Source organism: Hippoglossus hippoglossus, chromosome 18, assembly GCF_009819705.1.
Source record: "Hippoglossus hippoglossus isolate fHipHip1 chromosome 18, fHipHip1.pri, whole genome shotgun sequence".
Taxonomy (NCBI): Eukaryota; Metazoa; Chordata; class Actinopteri; order Pleuronectiformes; family Pleuronectidae; genus Hippoglossus; species Hippoglossus hippoglossus.
The window spans coordinates 3,589,686-3,607,867 of NC_047168.1; the positions used below are offsets into that span (position 1 = coordinate 3,589,686).

The following is an 18,182-nucleotide window of genomic DNA, read 5'->3' on the forward strand; positions in this document are numbered from 1 at the left end:
CAAGAGGGAGGACTTGATTGCTTTCGATTAGGGAATGGGGGGAGCTTCTGCCAGACCATTAAACACTAAACATTAAACCTAGTGCTTCAACTTGCTTTTTGGGCCACAGAGACCTGGTGTCCTAGTATTCCTCCTCTCTCCTCCCCCCTGCACTCCTGTAGCTCAACTCAAAGCTCTATCATCATGCTATTGGTTTGCTCCAGAGGGACAGGCTCCTCGCTAGAAGAAGGTATAAAGCTCCAATTCTTTTGGGAGCTTTTTTGCTCATCTGCTAACGTAAAAGACGAAGGGAAATTGATTGCTGCTGTTTTTTGTAATCTTTGTTTCCTAGTGGAGCTCCCTCACGAGTTGGAAGCTGCAAAGCATTATTATTGTTCCTGAAGAAGAAAGGGCTCCACTGACAAAGATGAATGCTTGCAAAGTTTTCCATGAAAAACCTGGGATGACAGATCCATCATGTGGAGAGAGATGATCTGAGTAAGTTTTGGCTCAGATAGAGCTGTTAAAACTTTTGGGACTCAGATTTTTTTCCCCCTGCACTGGCTCCCTGTAATGGCTGCCGTTTTGGATTTAGTCAGCAGGCACTGAGTTGGCCAGAGATGCTCACTCTGATCTGCCTCACACACAGTAGGGGAGATGGGCTGAGGGCTTCAGAACGGGATGCAGTGACACAGCACAGCTCTCCTTGGGGACACTGCTGGCCCAAGCGACTGCCATTATATCCCGGTGTGACTCACAGACTGATTTGTATGAGTGATTGCGAGTGATTTGTCTGCATATTTTGTGTCTTTCCACACATGAACAAAATGGTGTACATGTCTTGAGATGGGAAGTATGTGGAGTTTTCCCATGCTTTTTAAGTTTTGCATATTTGATGAAACATTGAAAAGACTGTGAGAGGAGACCTGTGGGGCTGATTGTTTTGTGCTCTCTGGTCAAGGGCTCTTTCACATGTTAAAACCCTGTGAGGCATCATGGTAAGAAAATCATCAAACATTAGACACAAAAACACTGGTAACACAACTGGGACCATTTGTATACATCTATTACAAAAGGTCTCTGCCTTTCTATGTAAAGAAAGTAAAATAAAAATTGAAAAAGAATTGAATTGAAATCCAAATTGAATTGAATGATCCAGGCTGCTAACCACACACAACAGTCAATAACCGTCATTCAGATGCTCACACACTGTTCACCAAAATGAGCAAATATACACAAAAATACATCCAAACCATTCCTGAGTGGTGAAAACAATAAATGTTAAAGGGACCTTTCTTCAAATACATTCTGTTTCAATGAACCAGAGGTGGGTCATTTTTGAATTTGGTTATTTGCTGTTTTAACCCTCTGAGTTTTTGCAGTACGTGACAGTGGAAGCAAGGGGTAGACGTTGCTTGGAGTTTTTTTTTTCTTTTAGTGGAAGTTAGACATTTGTTAGCTTTTTGTTTAGTTTTCGTCCCGAGCGATGGTCGCAACCTGTCCAAGTTCTTCCAAATACTGACGTCCAGGTCCAATTGCATTCAGACGTTAAAACATAATTTATAACAGGGTTATAACTGAGGGCTCTCTGAATTTGTCACCAGCAGGGCGAAGCTGGAGGGTTGATCAAATTGTTTCAATCAAGGCTCGCAGGGGAAGGTGGGAAGTCATGAGAGAAGCCCTCAGTGGTTAGTGTGGGTGGAGTTCGATTTGCTGTTAGGTGGTTAGATTCTGCTTAGAAGCTTCTTTGTGTTAAGTTCTAGCTGCTTCCTTCTCAAAGCAACAAACAGCTTTAACCCTTTGAGCTCGGAAATGTCTGGTAATCCCCCTCATTATCTAGAATTATACACCCTTTCTGGTTTTCCAAAACCACTTTGCCTCTTCAGTCCATGACGTGTGTCTGATTCTCGTTTGAAGGAATCCAATCAGATAAACAAATAGGCAGTCCTGCACGTTGTTCTGAAGATGCACACTGATCAAAGCTGTCACTTGAGGTCTGATTGAGATTATTTGTTTATGTGATCTTCCTGCTTTCTCCTACTGTTCTCATCTAAAGGATTGGATGCAGGCTCATTTCAAACTATAGAAGAAAGAGAATAATACATTCACTTTCAATCTCATTCTCTTTATAGTTTAATGGCATGTACAAATCATTTCATAAGTGGGTAAGTCATTTTTTATTGATCCAGTTTTTCATTCAACTCTCATCTCCATAGCCTTTTTCATTCTGATTTGTGCCCTAACTACCCTGAGTAGAAGTGCACCCCTCGAAGGAGGACAGAAAAGTCAGAACACAGGAGCCGCAAATGAATGCGGGGATTGTTCTGCCTCTGTGTAATAAATATACAAGTGCCTCATTTATCTTGTTTGTCTGTTGGATGAATACTTCATTTTGCTCTCGGAAACCAATCTTTATTATCGTCATCTGTTTAGTATTTGTTTATGATACAGATTCAGAGAAGCCCCTGAAGCTAACTGGCTAAAGCCGAGAACTTCTAACGCATAGTGATTTTAGTAGATCTCTGAATCCAATCAAAAAACAACTGTTGGTTAAAATTCTCATCCTTATATTTTGTTTTTTTTCTTCTAAATTGTGCTGTATGTTCTCATAACTGTCTTTCTTGATCTTAAACTACCTGAGTTCACCGTTCGCAAAGTGCATGAGAATTAAGTGTCAGCGATCCTGCTGCAACACAGACGTCAGCTCCATTTCTGTCTTGATTTATTCCTCGATTTTTTAAAGAATCAACCACCTTCAGCAACACAAACACATGCCACATGACAAAGACAAAGGGGTTGGGACATTCGGCACTCAAAGGGTTAAAGAATCATCACTTTGATGGGACCACATTCGACACTGAGAACACTAGTTATGTTTGTTGGGCAGAAAACTGCGCCCACACGCTGCAATGAATGTAGACTGATCACTGACCAAACACTTCAACAGTCCCTTTAACTTTTAGTGACTTTCATGGGGGATTCTTTCTTCTTGGAAATCCAGTAATTGTGACAGGTCATACAGTGTTTGTTTGTTTTCAAGACTGAAAATTAAATATAGTCAATGCAAGTTCACATTCAGCCAACAAAAGACAAAGGAAAAGCATATGGAATCAATATTCTATTTAAATGTGGTCAGGTTATTAGGGGGTTATGTTGGGTTATTTGGGGGTTAATCCTCTGAAGAGATGCAGACCCAGTTTAAGGTGCTTTACATGTGGTCCCCTGGTTATCTACACACCAATGCTACAAAATGGTGGTATTGCTCAAAGGTATTTGCTGGAATTTCTCTAGAATGCCAGCAACAGCACAGTGAACATCTTCAAGTGCAGAGCTATTTTGAAAAATATAAAGAATATATGGGGTAGAAACCAACATGTCTCTACCGATTGAGAATAACTGAAATTATTGGATTATGATGTATCAGCCAATCACAATTGGGCATGTTAAGTATGTAGTAGATTAAAGGGGACCCACAGTTCTGTCAAAGAGCCAAATCACAATCACCCTTGTTGCGTGGCACTGCACCTCCTCCAGAGTGGTGGTTAACGGTAGGTTAGGCGGTTAGATCATTAGTGGAGTTAAAGGGATTTTATTACCTTTGTCGAGTAGCCACTCATCAACTACCCGACCGAGTCGGTATGGGATTCTTTGTCTAGCAATAGCCAGGCGCTCATTATCAAAGTTCCCTTTAAGAAATTTGGAGAAGACAAATTAAGAGAGGTTACAAAAAATCTGGAAGTTGAAAGGTTAGAGGTTAGAAGGGCAACATGGCAAATGTTTAGCAAGTTATGTTCTTTAAATCAGCTTTATTTAGGACAGGAAGAACTTGAGGATGTGTTTTTAGGCTGGTTGGTTTGGTTAGACAAGTTAACAGCATTCTAGTTACATTGAGTTTAAATGATTTTAAAATGTACCAAAAAGTTAAACAGATTTATGAATTATTTAGATAAAGCATAATTACACTTGTAGAAGAGATAACTTCCGCAAAGTGAATACACTTTAGAAACACATTAGCGGTAATGAAGTAAATTAAGCTAGAGTCGCACAGAACCAGCAATCATTGAACAACACACTTAGTACACTGTAAATGAATAAAGCAGGAAAAGACACATCAATGTCAGCAATAAAGCATTGTTATTTCACATGAGCGTCAGATAATCACACAGTAGTAAAACACATTTCATGGTTGTTTCAAGGAAGACATACTTTAGTTCCCACTGCACACAAAGAGTCGCTGATTAGGAAATCACTACCTCGCAAATCCGACAACAGGATGGCATTCTGCCCGTGGAGCATCACTTCACTTTGAATCCGACTTTTCCAATTCACCTAAAGCGAAAAAGGACTTAGTGAAACTGTCTGCACTCTGTTTTTCTCAGGGTTTTTTCTCTCCCTTATGCATTAATTGAGCACTTCTCAGTGGCACTCGGCAATTAGCATCACTTCATCAGCGAGTCAAAGAAGTTCCATCGTTGCTGTGCAAACTTATTATCCCTCACTTCACTTCAATCAACCTCTGGGTCGTACTGCGCACATCTCCAACACCGCCAATAGAGTTGGAGCTGGAATTAGGGGAGGTGAGGACTGGTGGTGGCCAGGCTGGGGGTTTGATGAAGTCTAAAGTGGTGGCGATGTCAGAGACTTAATTAGGAGTTATTGTGTATGTCAAAAAGGAATCTCCAAAGATTACAGGCTAAAAATAAGACCGCTATGTTGGCATAGTCATTCCCCAAAAAATGGGGTCAGGGAATCCCCAGGCGTCCTTGAGGAGCGCAGACGAATACAGAACATACTTAATATAGTATTTATATAATTTACAGGAAACTATTTCATTTACAACACAACACAATAAATCTAACAAAAAAATGTGTCACTTTCCACATACAAGGAGATGCAATTCAACTTTTAAGGACTATTCACATAGCCAATGTCATCATATCCCATCATTACCCACGAATAGCACCACAGCACGACTCAGTCCAAGTTCCGACTGCATAACTGAGCCAATGGAGCCAAGTACCCTACTGGGGTAAAGCAGACGTTTCTGTAATGAACTATTGCTGTGATTTCACTCTCATTCACCAGTTTACATTATCTTTAAAGTCTCAGCCTGACTTTGAGTCGGTTTTAGTGGTTCTGTTACCATATGAAATGTTAAAGAGCCATATGGTTCGACAATGGCTGCAGAGAGAATAGTCAGAGACTGAGGGAGGGCTTGGGAGCAAAGTCTAAACAGCAAATAGGAGAGCTCTGAAGTAAATCCTGCATCCTAATTAGTATACTTTGATTTTGCTCCCTTCGCTGCTCTGTGCTGCCGCAGTGATCTAAAATAGACCACCTCTCCTTTCTGCAGTACCTACTTCCACTCCCCAGGGGTCTCTCTACCCACGCCTGCCTGCGCAATAATGGCTCGCACGCACTGAGGAACTGTGTGTATATGAAAATACACAGTTGTTTGTGCATGGGGAGAAAAGCTACATTGAAAAAAATATGTGTAAAGTGAAAAGAGAAAGAAAAGCGGAGAGAAGAAAGAAAGCAGGAATGAATAACAGACAGCAGATGGATGGAGGAGCATATAGAGGGCGAGCAGGTTAGGCATGGAGGAGAACGTGGTTCCAATGTACGGCAACATCTGACTCAGTGTTATTCATATGCTGCACCTGGAACTCTCTGCTCATCTGGGCGAGAGAACTGACTCAGAAAGGCAAAGATAGAAAATGAAGCAGTGAAGCTGTTCCTGGATGTTTTGATCTTTGAATAATGTGTAATTGGTGGTAATGGTGCTTTTTACTGCCTGCAATAATGCCTGAATAAGCCCTGCAGGGGATGTGAACAAACTAAAAGGTGGAGCAATTTAAAGGTGATCAAAATAACAACAAACAGAAATGAATATAGTAGGAGGCAAGGAGATGAATCAGTGCTGTGATTCTATTTTCACATCTGCTACCTCATCTTCTAACTTTGTCTGAATTGCATTGAGGCAGCCGCTTCCAGTAACTTAATCCTATGAAGGATCCATTTTATCATCCAAATAATGGTAGATAATGAGTATGAACTACTTCTCCCCCTAGTGGCGGTTGTTAGATACTGCAGCCAGGAAACGGCTTCTCAAATGGTCTCACCCTCCTTTGCTCTGTGCCTCCTCTGAGGAATAGTTCCTTCCTCTCTTGCTTCTATCGCGCTTTCCTTAATCCCTTTTCCTTGTCTTACTCACTTTATCCTTGGAGCCTGCTTCTTCCCCTCTAACCGCTCTTCTTCTCAGCCTGTCCTTCCCTTGTTCTCAAACAATCCTTCATCCACGGTTCATTCTTAACCTTCTGCCAAAGTCCATTTCCCATTATTTCTTCTATAGCCTTTACTCTTTCCTTCCTCCTTCCACTATGTCCTATTCCCTCTCTTCTTGCAGAGTTTTCCCTTTTATTTCTCCATTTACCTTGAGTTTCTACCTTCCACCTTTTCCCTTTCCACCAATTACTTTTCTTTATTGTTAATTCTTTCTTCCTCCTTCCCTCTTCCCTGCCAGGTAACACGGTGAGTTTAGTGGTGGGAGATTAAATGCATTACTCCACACAGTCATACTAAGTGCTTGGAAAGGAGAGCTATAAATGCTAAGAGAGACCTGTATATGTACAGTATGTATATGTATCTTCTCTCCCTGGCATACACGGGAGAGAAGAATCTACATCATCAACAACAATAATCACTGAGGATCCAACACACAATGGTTTTGTATCTATTCAACAAAAAGACATAAGGTAAAGCAAACTGGGGAAGTAATGGAAATCATGGAAACCATAATGTAATTTTGGCAGCCACCCTCGCAAAAATGAATGTAGAGATACAGGAAAAAATAATGCCATAAAGTTCTGTTGGACAGCTTTTGTATCCTCTCCACCGCAGTGTCAGAAAATGTAAATTCCTCCCTGTCCCGCTTGTTTGTTTGCATCTGCTCAACTGGGATCCTTGGAGAAATAAGTCATTCTGAGTGAACCAGAGAAACGTCTCCCCTCTCGCTCGTCTCCACACCAGCTGAAGCCTGCTCTGCATGAGAATGGGGGGATAGATTAAACATCTGGGCCCTTCTCTTCTCCCTCACCGCCATTATCGCACTGGCTCCTCTCCCAAGACTATTGCCTTTGCTTGATATGAAAGACGGCAAAACAATGCAATCGGACCTGGCGCTCAAGGAAATCTGATATACAAGAGAGAAATATAAAGTAGTAAATCAAAACGTGCCTCTAAGCTGTTGAGGAATATATTTTTTCTTTGATAGCCTAGCGTGACTTAAGGACTCAAGTGGCTGCAGTCAGTTTACATGGAGACTTGTGTTCCCTTAAAGGTGCACTCCAGTTTACATGGAGACTTACTAGATCTTGGTCAAGTCTGAGAGAAGAAGCCTGATTTTGCTTACCAGAGATGCTTCTGGTTGCATTAAGGGAAATGTAGGATACAGTATTTTTGGAGCATGATCAATATTAATGATTTCTCATCATCCTCTTCATGCATTTCAACCATTTTGGGCCATTTTTTAAATGATCTATTCAAAGAGTTGCATGTTAAAATAAAATCTCATTAACTGAATAAACTGTTATCCTTAATGTGATGAATAGGCATAATGATAAATATCTGTAGCATACTGAGTCGTATTATTGGTGGACATATGGCGAAAAAGCTTGTGTATTTTAAATATAGAGCAAACAGATAACTAATCTTACACGAGGTGTAGGACAGGGTATGGATCACAAACCAGCAGATTGAGTGCATGTCCCAGGCTGCCCCACACTTACTTACACTAATCACGTTTGTTTGCCCAGCCGACAAGCCTCTGGACCCCAAAGGTGCAGACTGTCCACCCTGAAACACTCTCTCCTCTCTGGAAGACAGAAACTTTGTCTTTCCATCTCTCGCACCCTGAGTTTGGCGCCTGAAGCATTGGCTACATCAACAGATATGATGGGGCCGTGTCCGGGGTGGGTATCACAGCTGCTGCGCTAGGGGCAGGGCAAGGACTCACTGACTGGCTGGCACCTCTGGGAGACAGAAAGCAAGGTGGAGGTCGGGGCGAGAGACCTGTGTACGAGCTGGGAGTGTAGAGTGTCTGATTTTTATGTCTGTCTGGGAGAGTCAGCTCGAGTGTGCTGATAATCTAGCATATGAATCACACACTGTTCGGTCTTGCCCTCTGTCTCCTTCCGTATCGGTGCATATGTGTGACCACATGTGAGCGCGTGTGTGGAGACTCCCAGGAGCCAACTGTATATCATGTAGCAGGCAGGCAGGCAGCCAGATGCCCTTGTACAGGACACCCACATTGGAAATCCATCCACAAGAATGGAGATTACATTGGAGACGACTGGCCACCAGCCATCGCGCTCTCCCTTCCTCTCACAGAAACCGCTCTCTGTCAAACCAGCCTCATTCTGTTTTTCATTAGGTAACTTTAGATGGATTGCTCTCATATCCACTGGGTGTTTCTCAGAGCAGATGGTGAGAGGAAACCACTGCCCCATGTACTGTAACCCTATGCTACTAAATTCATCTCTGTTCTTAAATCCCAAAAGTCCTGTTTTCTTAAAAAGTCATATGGCATGATAGATAGTCAACCTGTTTGTGATGTTTCTATGTTTCAATATTTTTTAGGGTCTCAGGATTACAATAGTAAAATTAAGAAAATTTAACATATCTAGATTGTTTGAAGTTGAATTAATCTGCACAATCAGATCTGTTCACTTTAAGATGCTCAAAAAGGGATATCATTTACATAAGATGGCATTTCTTTGCAGCATTTTTTTTCTCCTCTCCCGATTCTTTTAAGCCAACGATTGCAGGCAAGTTGTCTCTTCATGTGAAGCGGCAAAGGAAAAGAAAGCCATTTACCTCCTAACCAGACTCCTTTGTTCAATGTAAATACGTCGCCCACCGCTTGTGTTGGCATGCGTTTGAAAGAGATGAAATCTCACTGTTTTAACTACTCATCTTTCTCACTCATCTTTCATCTGTGCAGCAGTTATCAATCCAACAGCTCGTTTTCATTTCTTCTCCCCACGCTCTTCTCACTTCCACGGGATCCTCACCACCTTTCATCTCGGCCACGGTGGATTTGTGCGAGGGTGGCTGCCAGAGTGAGCCAGAGAAAGTCCCCCCACCCCGACTCATGTGGAAATCAAAGTTGTCACTTCTCTAATTACCCAAAGCAATCTTTTCCCTCTCCTGCTCTGCACTACTTAGCCATGTCTCCCTCCATCTCTCGCTCTCTCCTCGTCAGTACTTTCTTCACCACTTCTCTGTTCTCTTCTCCTCCATCATCTCATAGCCACAGGCCAATAATTGGAGATACCTTCCAACTGTGCAAGATCCAATCAGAGGGAGTCGCAGCGCACCAGAGGCCCAATAAGGACTCACAGAATGAGGTGGAGCTGTCACCAATGACAAGTGGCTGAGCGGGTTGACTTCATTTAACAGCTTCTGATTTTTTCTGCTGTTTAGTCCTGAATCACGTAAAATAAAAATCCAAATTATGACAAATGTCGGTCATGCATCACATCGGATATATGACTGACTCCCACACAGTCTGGAGCCCAACTTCAAAAACTCCTGCTGCTTACTCCACTAACTACTAGAGTTAATGAACATGTTTATAATTTTGGTTTTAATTCAGCCTGAGCAACTTGAAATAAGAATCCCTCCGCTACTTCATGGTATCAGTGGGACCATTCAAACAGGAATTCTCTTCTTGTACTTGTAGTCCTCGTGAGTAAAAGCAGCAGTAGTGAGGCCTGCATTCAAAAGTTAACCTGACACAGAGATATAAAGAGAAGGTATAGGATGTAGTATATCAAATATTTGGACAGTTGATTATTTTTTTTAATGCTAAAAAAAAATGTATCAGTGTAAACTGACGATCTTTGTGTTTTTGCAAAAGACAGCGAAGCCTTGCACACTGAGGTTCTGGTTATGGTTCTACTAATCATATGTCACTCCTCTCATTGGCTATCGGGGGTTTCTGCTCACTAGTCCAATCACTGTGTCTTTTATATAACACAATTCTTAGTAAATATCTATCAGAAATAGAGAGGCTTTGATTCAGTTGGTGACATTTTGTAAATTCCTGTTAAACTACTTTTAAATCTAATATTAACTATGTATATACTAACAGTAGTTAATCACATATCATATGATGATCATAAAAAGTGTCATGGGTTGAAAAGCTGAATATTTCTACATCTCTGTATCTCCTCTGTAGTGGAGCAGAAATTCAAAGTAAGTTTGAACACTTGAGTCTTAAATTTGAAATAGCTCTTAAAACAAAACCAGTCAAAGGTGGACTTAATTACTGCACTGCTCCTATGTACTTTCCACTGCTGCAGTATTCATTTAGTTGATGAGTGGGACTTTCATTGTACTGCTGCAACACTGCAAACGGTCAGGACTCTCAGTGCCATAGATTACAGACACATGAGAATAACCTACAGCACACATAGGTGTCCCCTCTCAAATGGATGTGATGTAAGGACACGAGGCCACGCTGTGCTGTGTTCATCTTCCAGCTCGCTCCTCTGACTCTCATCTTCTGCTTTGTGGGCATCAAACTCACTGCTTCCATATTTCTTGTGTGGAGGCCTGAGCTAGTGAAGTGAAATCTAGTCCATATGCCTCCAGCTATTTGTCTGACTGTGTTGTCTTGTACAAAGTGCATCCCTCTCCTGTCCTAATCCTGTTGGTCTCCCCTACTTTTAGCATTTTAACTGGCTCAGTTGAGTGCTTTCATATTGTTTTTGCCAAAGGGAAAAGGGAAGCAGATCTTTTGGGCTGCCTCTACAATGTCTCTTTATCTTCCATGCTTATTCACGCTTGGTTTTCTTTCTCTCTGCATGGGGAGGTGGCCAAGACAATGGACGATGGATATCTAGAAACAATAGGGACATAAAGGTCCAAGGGATGATACGGAAAGAGTGCAGCCAAGAGCTTTGTTGACCCTTTTCTTAGACCAGTTGAGTAAGAAGATCTTAAGAGCTCCAGCTCTTCTGTCTGAGCTGTTTTCTCCCACACAGAGATCTTCTCTCCTCCTTCGTGAACCCACATTTCTCCCTACTTCCCTTTTTCCCTCTCTCTAATGGTCAGCCGCCACGCTGAGTGGATTTCTCTAAACGCCTTACAGAAAGAAAACAGGGAATGACAATAGCCCTCTCTTTATACTTGGTCCATCTTTCCTCTCACGGATTTATGATCGGTAGTAAGCGGTGTGCTAGTCTGTTAAAAATGAGCATTGATTGTCTGAGTGCATTACAAGTACCAAGTAATTTGTGTGTTTGTTATGAAATTAATCCCGGCTTGTGGACGATGTAACAATATGTGTGTGCACTCTTGCATGTGCTGTATTACGCTGTATAGGGCCACTGTTCATGTAATCTTCCCTGCTGTGATGCAATCCAATTTGTGGAACGTGCAAATCCTCATCCATCACGGCAGAGACAGCGGTTAGCTTCCAGCATGCATACTGGATCTCACCTCTCTTTTATTCCATCCAACACTCTTCTCCTCCCTCAGTCTATCATTTTTCAGAAATGCGTACCCGGCACTTGGTGAAGAGTGCTATTGCTTTTCATCTGCTCGATCTCCGCTGCTTCCACCCCTCACTCACGCAACCCCCACACCACCCCCAGCATCCTCAGGCCCACCGCCACCGACTCCACTTTCTAATTCTAATTTTGCTCAACCGCAGCCTTGTCAGAGACTAAATCAACGTGACAGTTTTATAGGAGATTTACTGTCAGGAAATACTGGCATGTGAGAAAGAAACAGTAAGTGTGGAAGAAAGACGGCACGCTGTGTGCTCTCACTGGTCATAATGACACAGTTATGAGCCAGCAAAATATGTTAATCACAGCCAATATGGTGTGATGGTGACAACATAACTACGGCTGTAAAATGCAAAATGATTATCCAAAGCTCAGGGGGGCACTGCGATGAAGCCCAAATGCCAAGTGTGGTATAAACCCACAGCAAATGGACAGATTTTTCCTGAAGCCCCCTTCTCACTAATTTACTGTGGCGAACTACTACAGCCACAAAAAATGGAAATGTGAGGCGATTTACAAAGAGACAAGGTGATGATTAGAAGCCGAGTCGGCATTCACGCAACAACACCTACATATTGTTCACTGCACACATTCTCTCATACAAATATAGATGTATATACACCACATGTATATGCACACGGGCAATAAAGGTGAACAAACATATACATTTGTACATACACAGTCACATTAATATAAGATACACACCAAGACCAAGGTATACCATACACAACTCAATCATATAAGCACTCTCAAAACCACACCATTAGGACATTTTCTTCCTTGAAGCTCTTTCTTTCTCCTACTCAAACTTGTTTTAAAGCAGCAGCTGCTGGAAAGGCGGCCTTCTCCTCATAAGAAGGGGATTAATACTGTAGCAGCACCCCACTCACTTCATCTGATCAGTTAGAGAGTTGGGAGAGAACAGCCCATAAAACAATAACATGGAGGCAGATTCCCACTACATCAGTATTCAGTATGTATGCTGTATTCAGGATTTGAATAACACGGGCTTATTAGGATACAAACACTGATCATTTCGAATTGAGGTTGCTGGTTAATTGTTGATGGATACATCAAAAATATCAAATGACTTATTATAGATAGACACAAATTGATCTTGTTTAACATTTAATATTAAAGGTACATTAATCAAATTATTAAGTCAAGATTATATAATATAAAATGAATTAATATTCCTATTAGTAAATAATAGTTGAATATAGTAGAAATGAAATACAACAATATGCAATTCAATATCGTTAGCGTTATATTAGCGAAACTTAGCCACTATGCTACTAGTCATTTCAGGTTTTACTTTTCATTTATAGGAGAAGAATGTGTTGTATCTTAACTTAAAAGCTTCATATGTGTGCTTTATTTAGTATAACACAGAAGCTAAAAAAGCCCCACAGCAAAACTGAGGATAGTCTTCTACTTTGTTCTGCATTCATTTCAGAGTCTGTATGGGTCAGAGGGGATTATCCCAACCTGGGCTGCGTCCAGTTCTGTCAGAGATACTGTCTTAAAGAATAAACTCTCTTTTGAAGTAATTCTCACTGGAATAAATATTACTTTATTATTTCTAACAAGAGGAACCTGTGGTCTGGTAACACAACAACGAATAAAGCCTCAAAGCTTTCAAGCCAAAATCTAGAACACTGATGAGGCCGCTGTGTACTAGTGGTGTGTGCATTTGATAATGATGCCCACCCTTCACAAAATCTGAACTAAATATTCTTCCTGGCTGTGGTATTAAATTGAAAATAAACCAGCACAGACTAAACAATTAGCAACACGGGGTCTGCTACCTTCGTCACAGCAGATGACCAGTAAATAAAGGGAATTGGGTGTGAAATGGTACAATTATGGTCCGTATGGCACTGCTGCTAACATCTGCCTGTTTGTCTGTGGCCAGGTTGAGGTGCTCAGTGTGACACAGGGCTGTTTTTATTGAGCCAGTCTGCCATTTTGGGAATGTGGAAGGCAGGGTGGGCCAATAACTGTTGCTGGAAGACCCACTGGGGACACCTGACACGCTGGATTAGTTGGTCGGGTGCTCCTCTGACACTTTTTGTCTGCTCTCTGTCCATCAAATGCATACATACACACACACAGACACACAAACAAAAGCACAACGCGCGCACACACACACACATGCACTGTCGCACATAGAATCCCACACGGACCGAAACAACCACAGACACACACTCCCTAAGGACCACAAACATCACTTCGTGGGACGTCAGGAGACGTGTTGCTTTGCCGATGAATGTGCCTGACCCGTGACGGCCATGTTTCCTGTCAACATCCTGTCTCCCTCAATCATCACCTCGCTGTGGCCTTCTCTTTATAAGCCTGCTGCCGGGGCCTTAACGGAGGCTTTGTGCAGACAGCAATTCAAACTCATCTGAATCTGACACATCTTTCGGACTGTGGCCCTAATTATAGTGTACAAAAATGTCAGAAAAAGATACACATAGATAACCTGTCTCCGTGCTTCTTGTGCGAGATGACAGATTTACATTCTCTACAATTCTCATCCCTCTCCTCTGGGAACGTTTGCATTTCTTAGACCAGGACTACAAAGAGGATAAATCCCACATGTAGCTCTGTGAGCACAAAGCATTAGACAGGGTTCAAAACTGCAACAACCTCCCAACAAGACTGCTTGATTTGGAACACAACAGTCCTTTTGGGGAAGGAGATTTCACAGGAAACGGCACATCCGTGTTTTGTCAGAAGAACCAGAAAAATTTGGCACCTGTAACAACTAAGAGAGAGCCCTGTTGGAAATATCTTTCGACACAACTTCTTTTTTATTTTCAATCTGGCTACGTGGACACTGTAAGATGTTTTCAATCGTCCACTGGGACATGGCAATGATACTACATAATATAAGCATCAAGAAAATGAAGTAGGTTCTGAACACGCTCCCAAATAGTGAGCATGGAGTGTTTTGTCTCGTTTAGAGAATCAAAAGATGTCTGAATCTGGGTTAGAGAAACTTGTTTCAACAAGGGAGCTTCCCCATACTTATTTCTCCTTTCTACAAGATATAACGTCACACTGTCTCGTTGCACGGTTCCTGTCTCAGTTAGGAAGTTGCAATCCCCAAATTCCTCGCTCCATCCCTGACTCACTCGCTCTCTCCCCTATGTATTCCTCCGCCCTTTTGTGCCTCAGCCTCATCCGAGGTTTTGCTTTCCTAATGTGTAACATCTCTGTTTCCCCAGGACGCCGCCCCACCAGACGATGACGAGTAGAGCCTTCAAAGCGGGTGCCGAAGCCATCAAAGCACGCACCCAAAAATAGTTTGAAAGGATCTAGTTCACATAAATGAATAAAAGCCATTCTACAAATCAACCAACTACGCACCCCCCCCACACCTCTCCTCTTCATCCATTTCCTTTCTTCATTTCCCGTAACCTCCTAAAACTTCACACGGGTTCCAGCCCCCTGCAGACAAACACGAAACTCCTCAAGTAAACTAACAAACAACAACAAAATAACACTCTTCAATTCTTGATCAGCGGAGGAAAAGGAAAGAAATGTTTGACTAAGACAACAGCAGAAGCCAGAAGGGCGGAAGGTAAGAGGAATAAAAAGAATACATTATGGGCTGTGCATTTGCGTTTCTTGATGCGACAAAACGGATATGGATGATGTCGCTCACTTGCCAATGTTAACACGCTGCTGCGATGTCATCTTCTAAGCGCTTAGTGCTACTGTTGAGTGCCACTGTTGTTGAAGGCTCTTCTTTGGCGTGTTTGCTATAGCGGAAAGAGGCTGCATTTCCATCATAATAACAACTGAAAAGAGTGATCTGTCAGGGCTCTTCCTCTTCTGGCTGTGATGCATGCCCCTCAGTTCGGCCTCACTGTGCTGATGGATTAGCAAGAGAATACACTTCTCTCAATGCCAAAACATAGCCTCAAAATATGGGATCACTGCTGTGACAGAGGATGCCACAGTCGCACTGCTCCATGTCAACTAGAGTAAATATCACGGCCACATTAGCAGCCATTTTAAACAATGACAGTACATAGTGCTTTTAGACAACGGAGACGGAACACACTGACTCCAGGGGGGAAGGAAATGTAAAAGTCTGATGTTGAAATATAAGAAAATCTTTGAAAAACTCCAGCAGGTTATTAGTTTTCCACGTGATCATTAATACCTTACGCTGGCAGGAGAGACTGGCTTCGCCTGGTATTCACCGGATGCAAATTCATGATGGGAGCACAAAATGTCTTCCTTAAAACAACCATGAACAGAGGGTAAACACAATGGAGAGAGAAATTAAGTGAGTGCTTCTGTACCACCGAAAATAGCCTCATCATTTGGGCCAAAAAAGAATTCCATGATTAAACAGCAAGCAGGGGAATTAGCACACTCCAAGCAGTGACTCATCGGGTGCTTGCCCTCATTTAAAGTCTGTATGTGTAATGATGTTGCGTCGGTGTTTATCTTGGAGCCAAGGCATGTCTAAACACCTCCACATACTTTCCCAGTGTAAAGTGTGCTCCCTCTGTATCCTATGCTCACCAAACAAACCTGACCGGCATATTCACGTTGTGCTGGCCCTGATTCAGTGCTGGCTTTCACAGTGCCAGGAGCTACAGTGAAAGACTAACTGCAGAGAGGTCGATGCTCTTAGACGGGAGATTGCTTGCCTGAGGAAAACTGTTTTGCTCTTCTTGCTTTTTAGACCAGAACCTGACTTAATCACCTAGAATAATGCAGACACGCTCTAAATATGAATGCCATGATAAATAAACTGGAGCCCTTACAGAGTGTTCTATAAAAATTACTTGAAGAGGCAGGTGGCACACTCAATAACATCCCTCTTTTTCTCTCCATTGTGTTACCAAGTTTATCTGAGAATTCAAACTGTGAAGGCTTTAATCAAACATTGCCCAGATTCGGGACCTGTTCCTACCTGAGGGGAAACGTTCGATGACGGGCTGGCTGTCCACCTGTAGTGTGGCATTGCCACCACTGCGTGTGAAACGCACCACATGGTATTTGCCGTCGCTCACCATCACCGCGCTCTCCTCGATGATTATGTCGTCCGTTCCCACGTTGAAGATCACGCCGATCTTTCCCCGTTCCTACAGGCAGAGGACAAAAGATAACATTGTGAGGAGGGTGTAGCTAAATACAGTACAATCAAGAGTCCTTAACATTAAACAAATTACACAAAACCAACATTTCAGGGAAAATTGCTTTTTATGGGTGTATAATTTTAAGTAATTTTGAGTCATAACATTCTGTGTTCAGCCTATCCCACGAAATCTCTGACTTTCTTGCCTACAGCTTTAACAGCTAACTGGTTAACAAAAAAATGAAGCACATAATCAATCACACCAGGTCATTGGTCTATCATCCTGCTTCAGATGGAACATCAGATCTCTCCCACATCAGCCTCGTAAAGAACAAGTACTCGCTGAGGACTCAGGCACCTTTAGAATTCATCAACCCAGTGACCCCCTCCCCTCTCCCATCTATTAGTGTTGACAGCTGCCCACTGATTCGAGTTTATTACAGTCAACCGCCTACTCTACTCTCATCTCCCGCCATGTTTCTGCTCTCCCTCTGTGGGACCTGTCCTCAGTCCCAGGAAAGGTCAAAGTCATTTACAGAGTTACAGCGTGCAAGAGAGGCATAGAATGAGGGGTGGGGGAGCGAGAAACAGACAGAGTACATACACCAGACAGCATCATTACAGACAAATTATCTGTCCGACAGTAAATCTTCTGTCGCTGTTTAGTTCTGCACACCCAGAAGACCCTGCTGCCCATCCCTGATCAACCCGGAACACTTCCTGGTCGTCACAACAGGGTCAAGCTCATTTGCAGACAGGGTCACTTTTACACAGTGCTCATCTTCCCACTGCGGCGGCAACAACTTCATTGATTCCATTATCTCATTAGGTATGTGCATTTATTTTGCCACCTTCCATATGCCAAGATATTCAGAGGTGAACGCGTGGCTTTTGCTCGCGGCGGTTTTCCATTATTCATGGCTGATTAAGTATTTAAAAAACGAAAATAACCCCCCCCCCAATGTTAACAGAACTTAAAATAGCAAGTTAATTGAGTAAATAAGTGCAGAGGTTGTACAATAAGCTAATGAGCGGTATAATCACAGTCAAATTTATGCACACTCTAACCACTATTCGGTGCTGCATGAAGTGGGTAATATTTAGCTAAGGCCACAGTATGGCCATGCACTGATGACAGCCATGATTAGGCTATTAATTGAGCATGCTCAAATGGCAGTGAAAGAGGCAGTGCTGCTGGCCGTGATTAATGCTATAGAGGGATCAACAGAATATAAGTCACAGATCAAGAGTCAGAATAAACAAGAGGAGTCAGTGTGGAAGCACAACAGGAAACAGATACAGCAAAGAGCTCTCTATGAAGATCAGAACTGAGTTAGACCAAGATGAGTTTCTCAGAGTGGAGCCTGATGGACTGCTCAACAAATGATCTCATCCTGCAAAGAGGCTTGGACGTCTCAAATGTCCAAGTGCTTCTAGCTTCCAAGGCACTTAATCAATTGATTCATGTTATGGACTGACCCATGCAGTCTTGACACTCGCTCTCCCCATGCACGCCAAAA

General features: G+C 42.4%; 1 protein-coding gene across 1 annotated transcript in view; it reads right to left on the minus strand.

Moving 5' to 3' along the window:
* Window positions 1-18,182, minus strand: part of nrxn2b (neurexin 2b) — a 617,697-nt gene that overhangs the window by 27,666 nt on the left and 571,849 nt on the right. Inside the window, 1 exon segment of the mRNA XM_034615320.1 lies at window positions 16,498-16,669. Coding sequence (XP_034471211.1) covers window positions 16,498-16,669 — 172 coding nt within the window.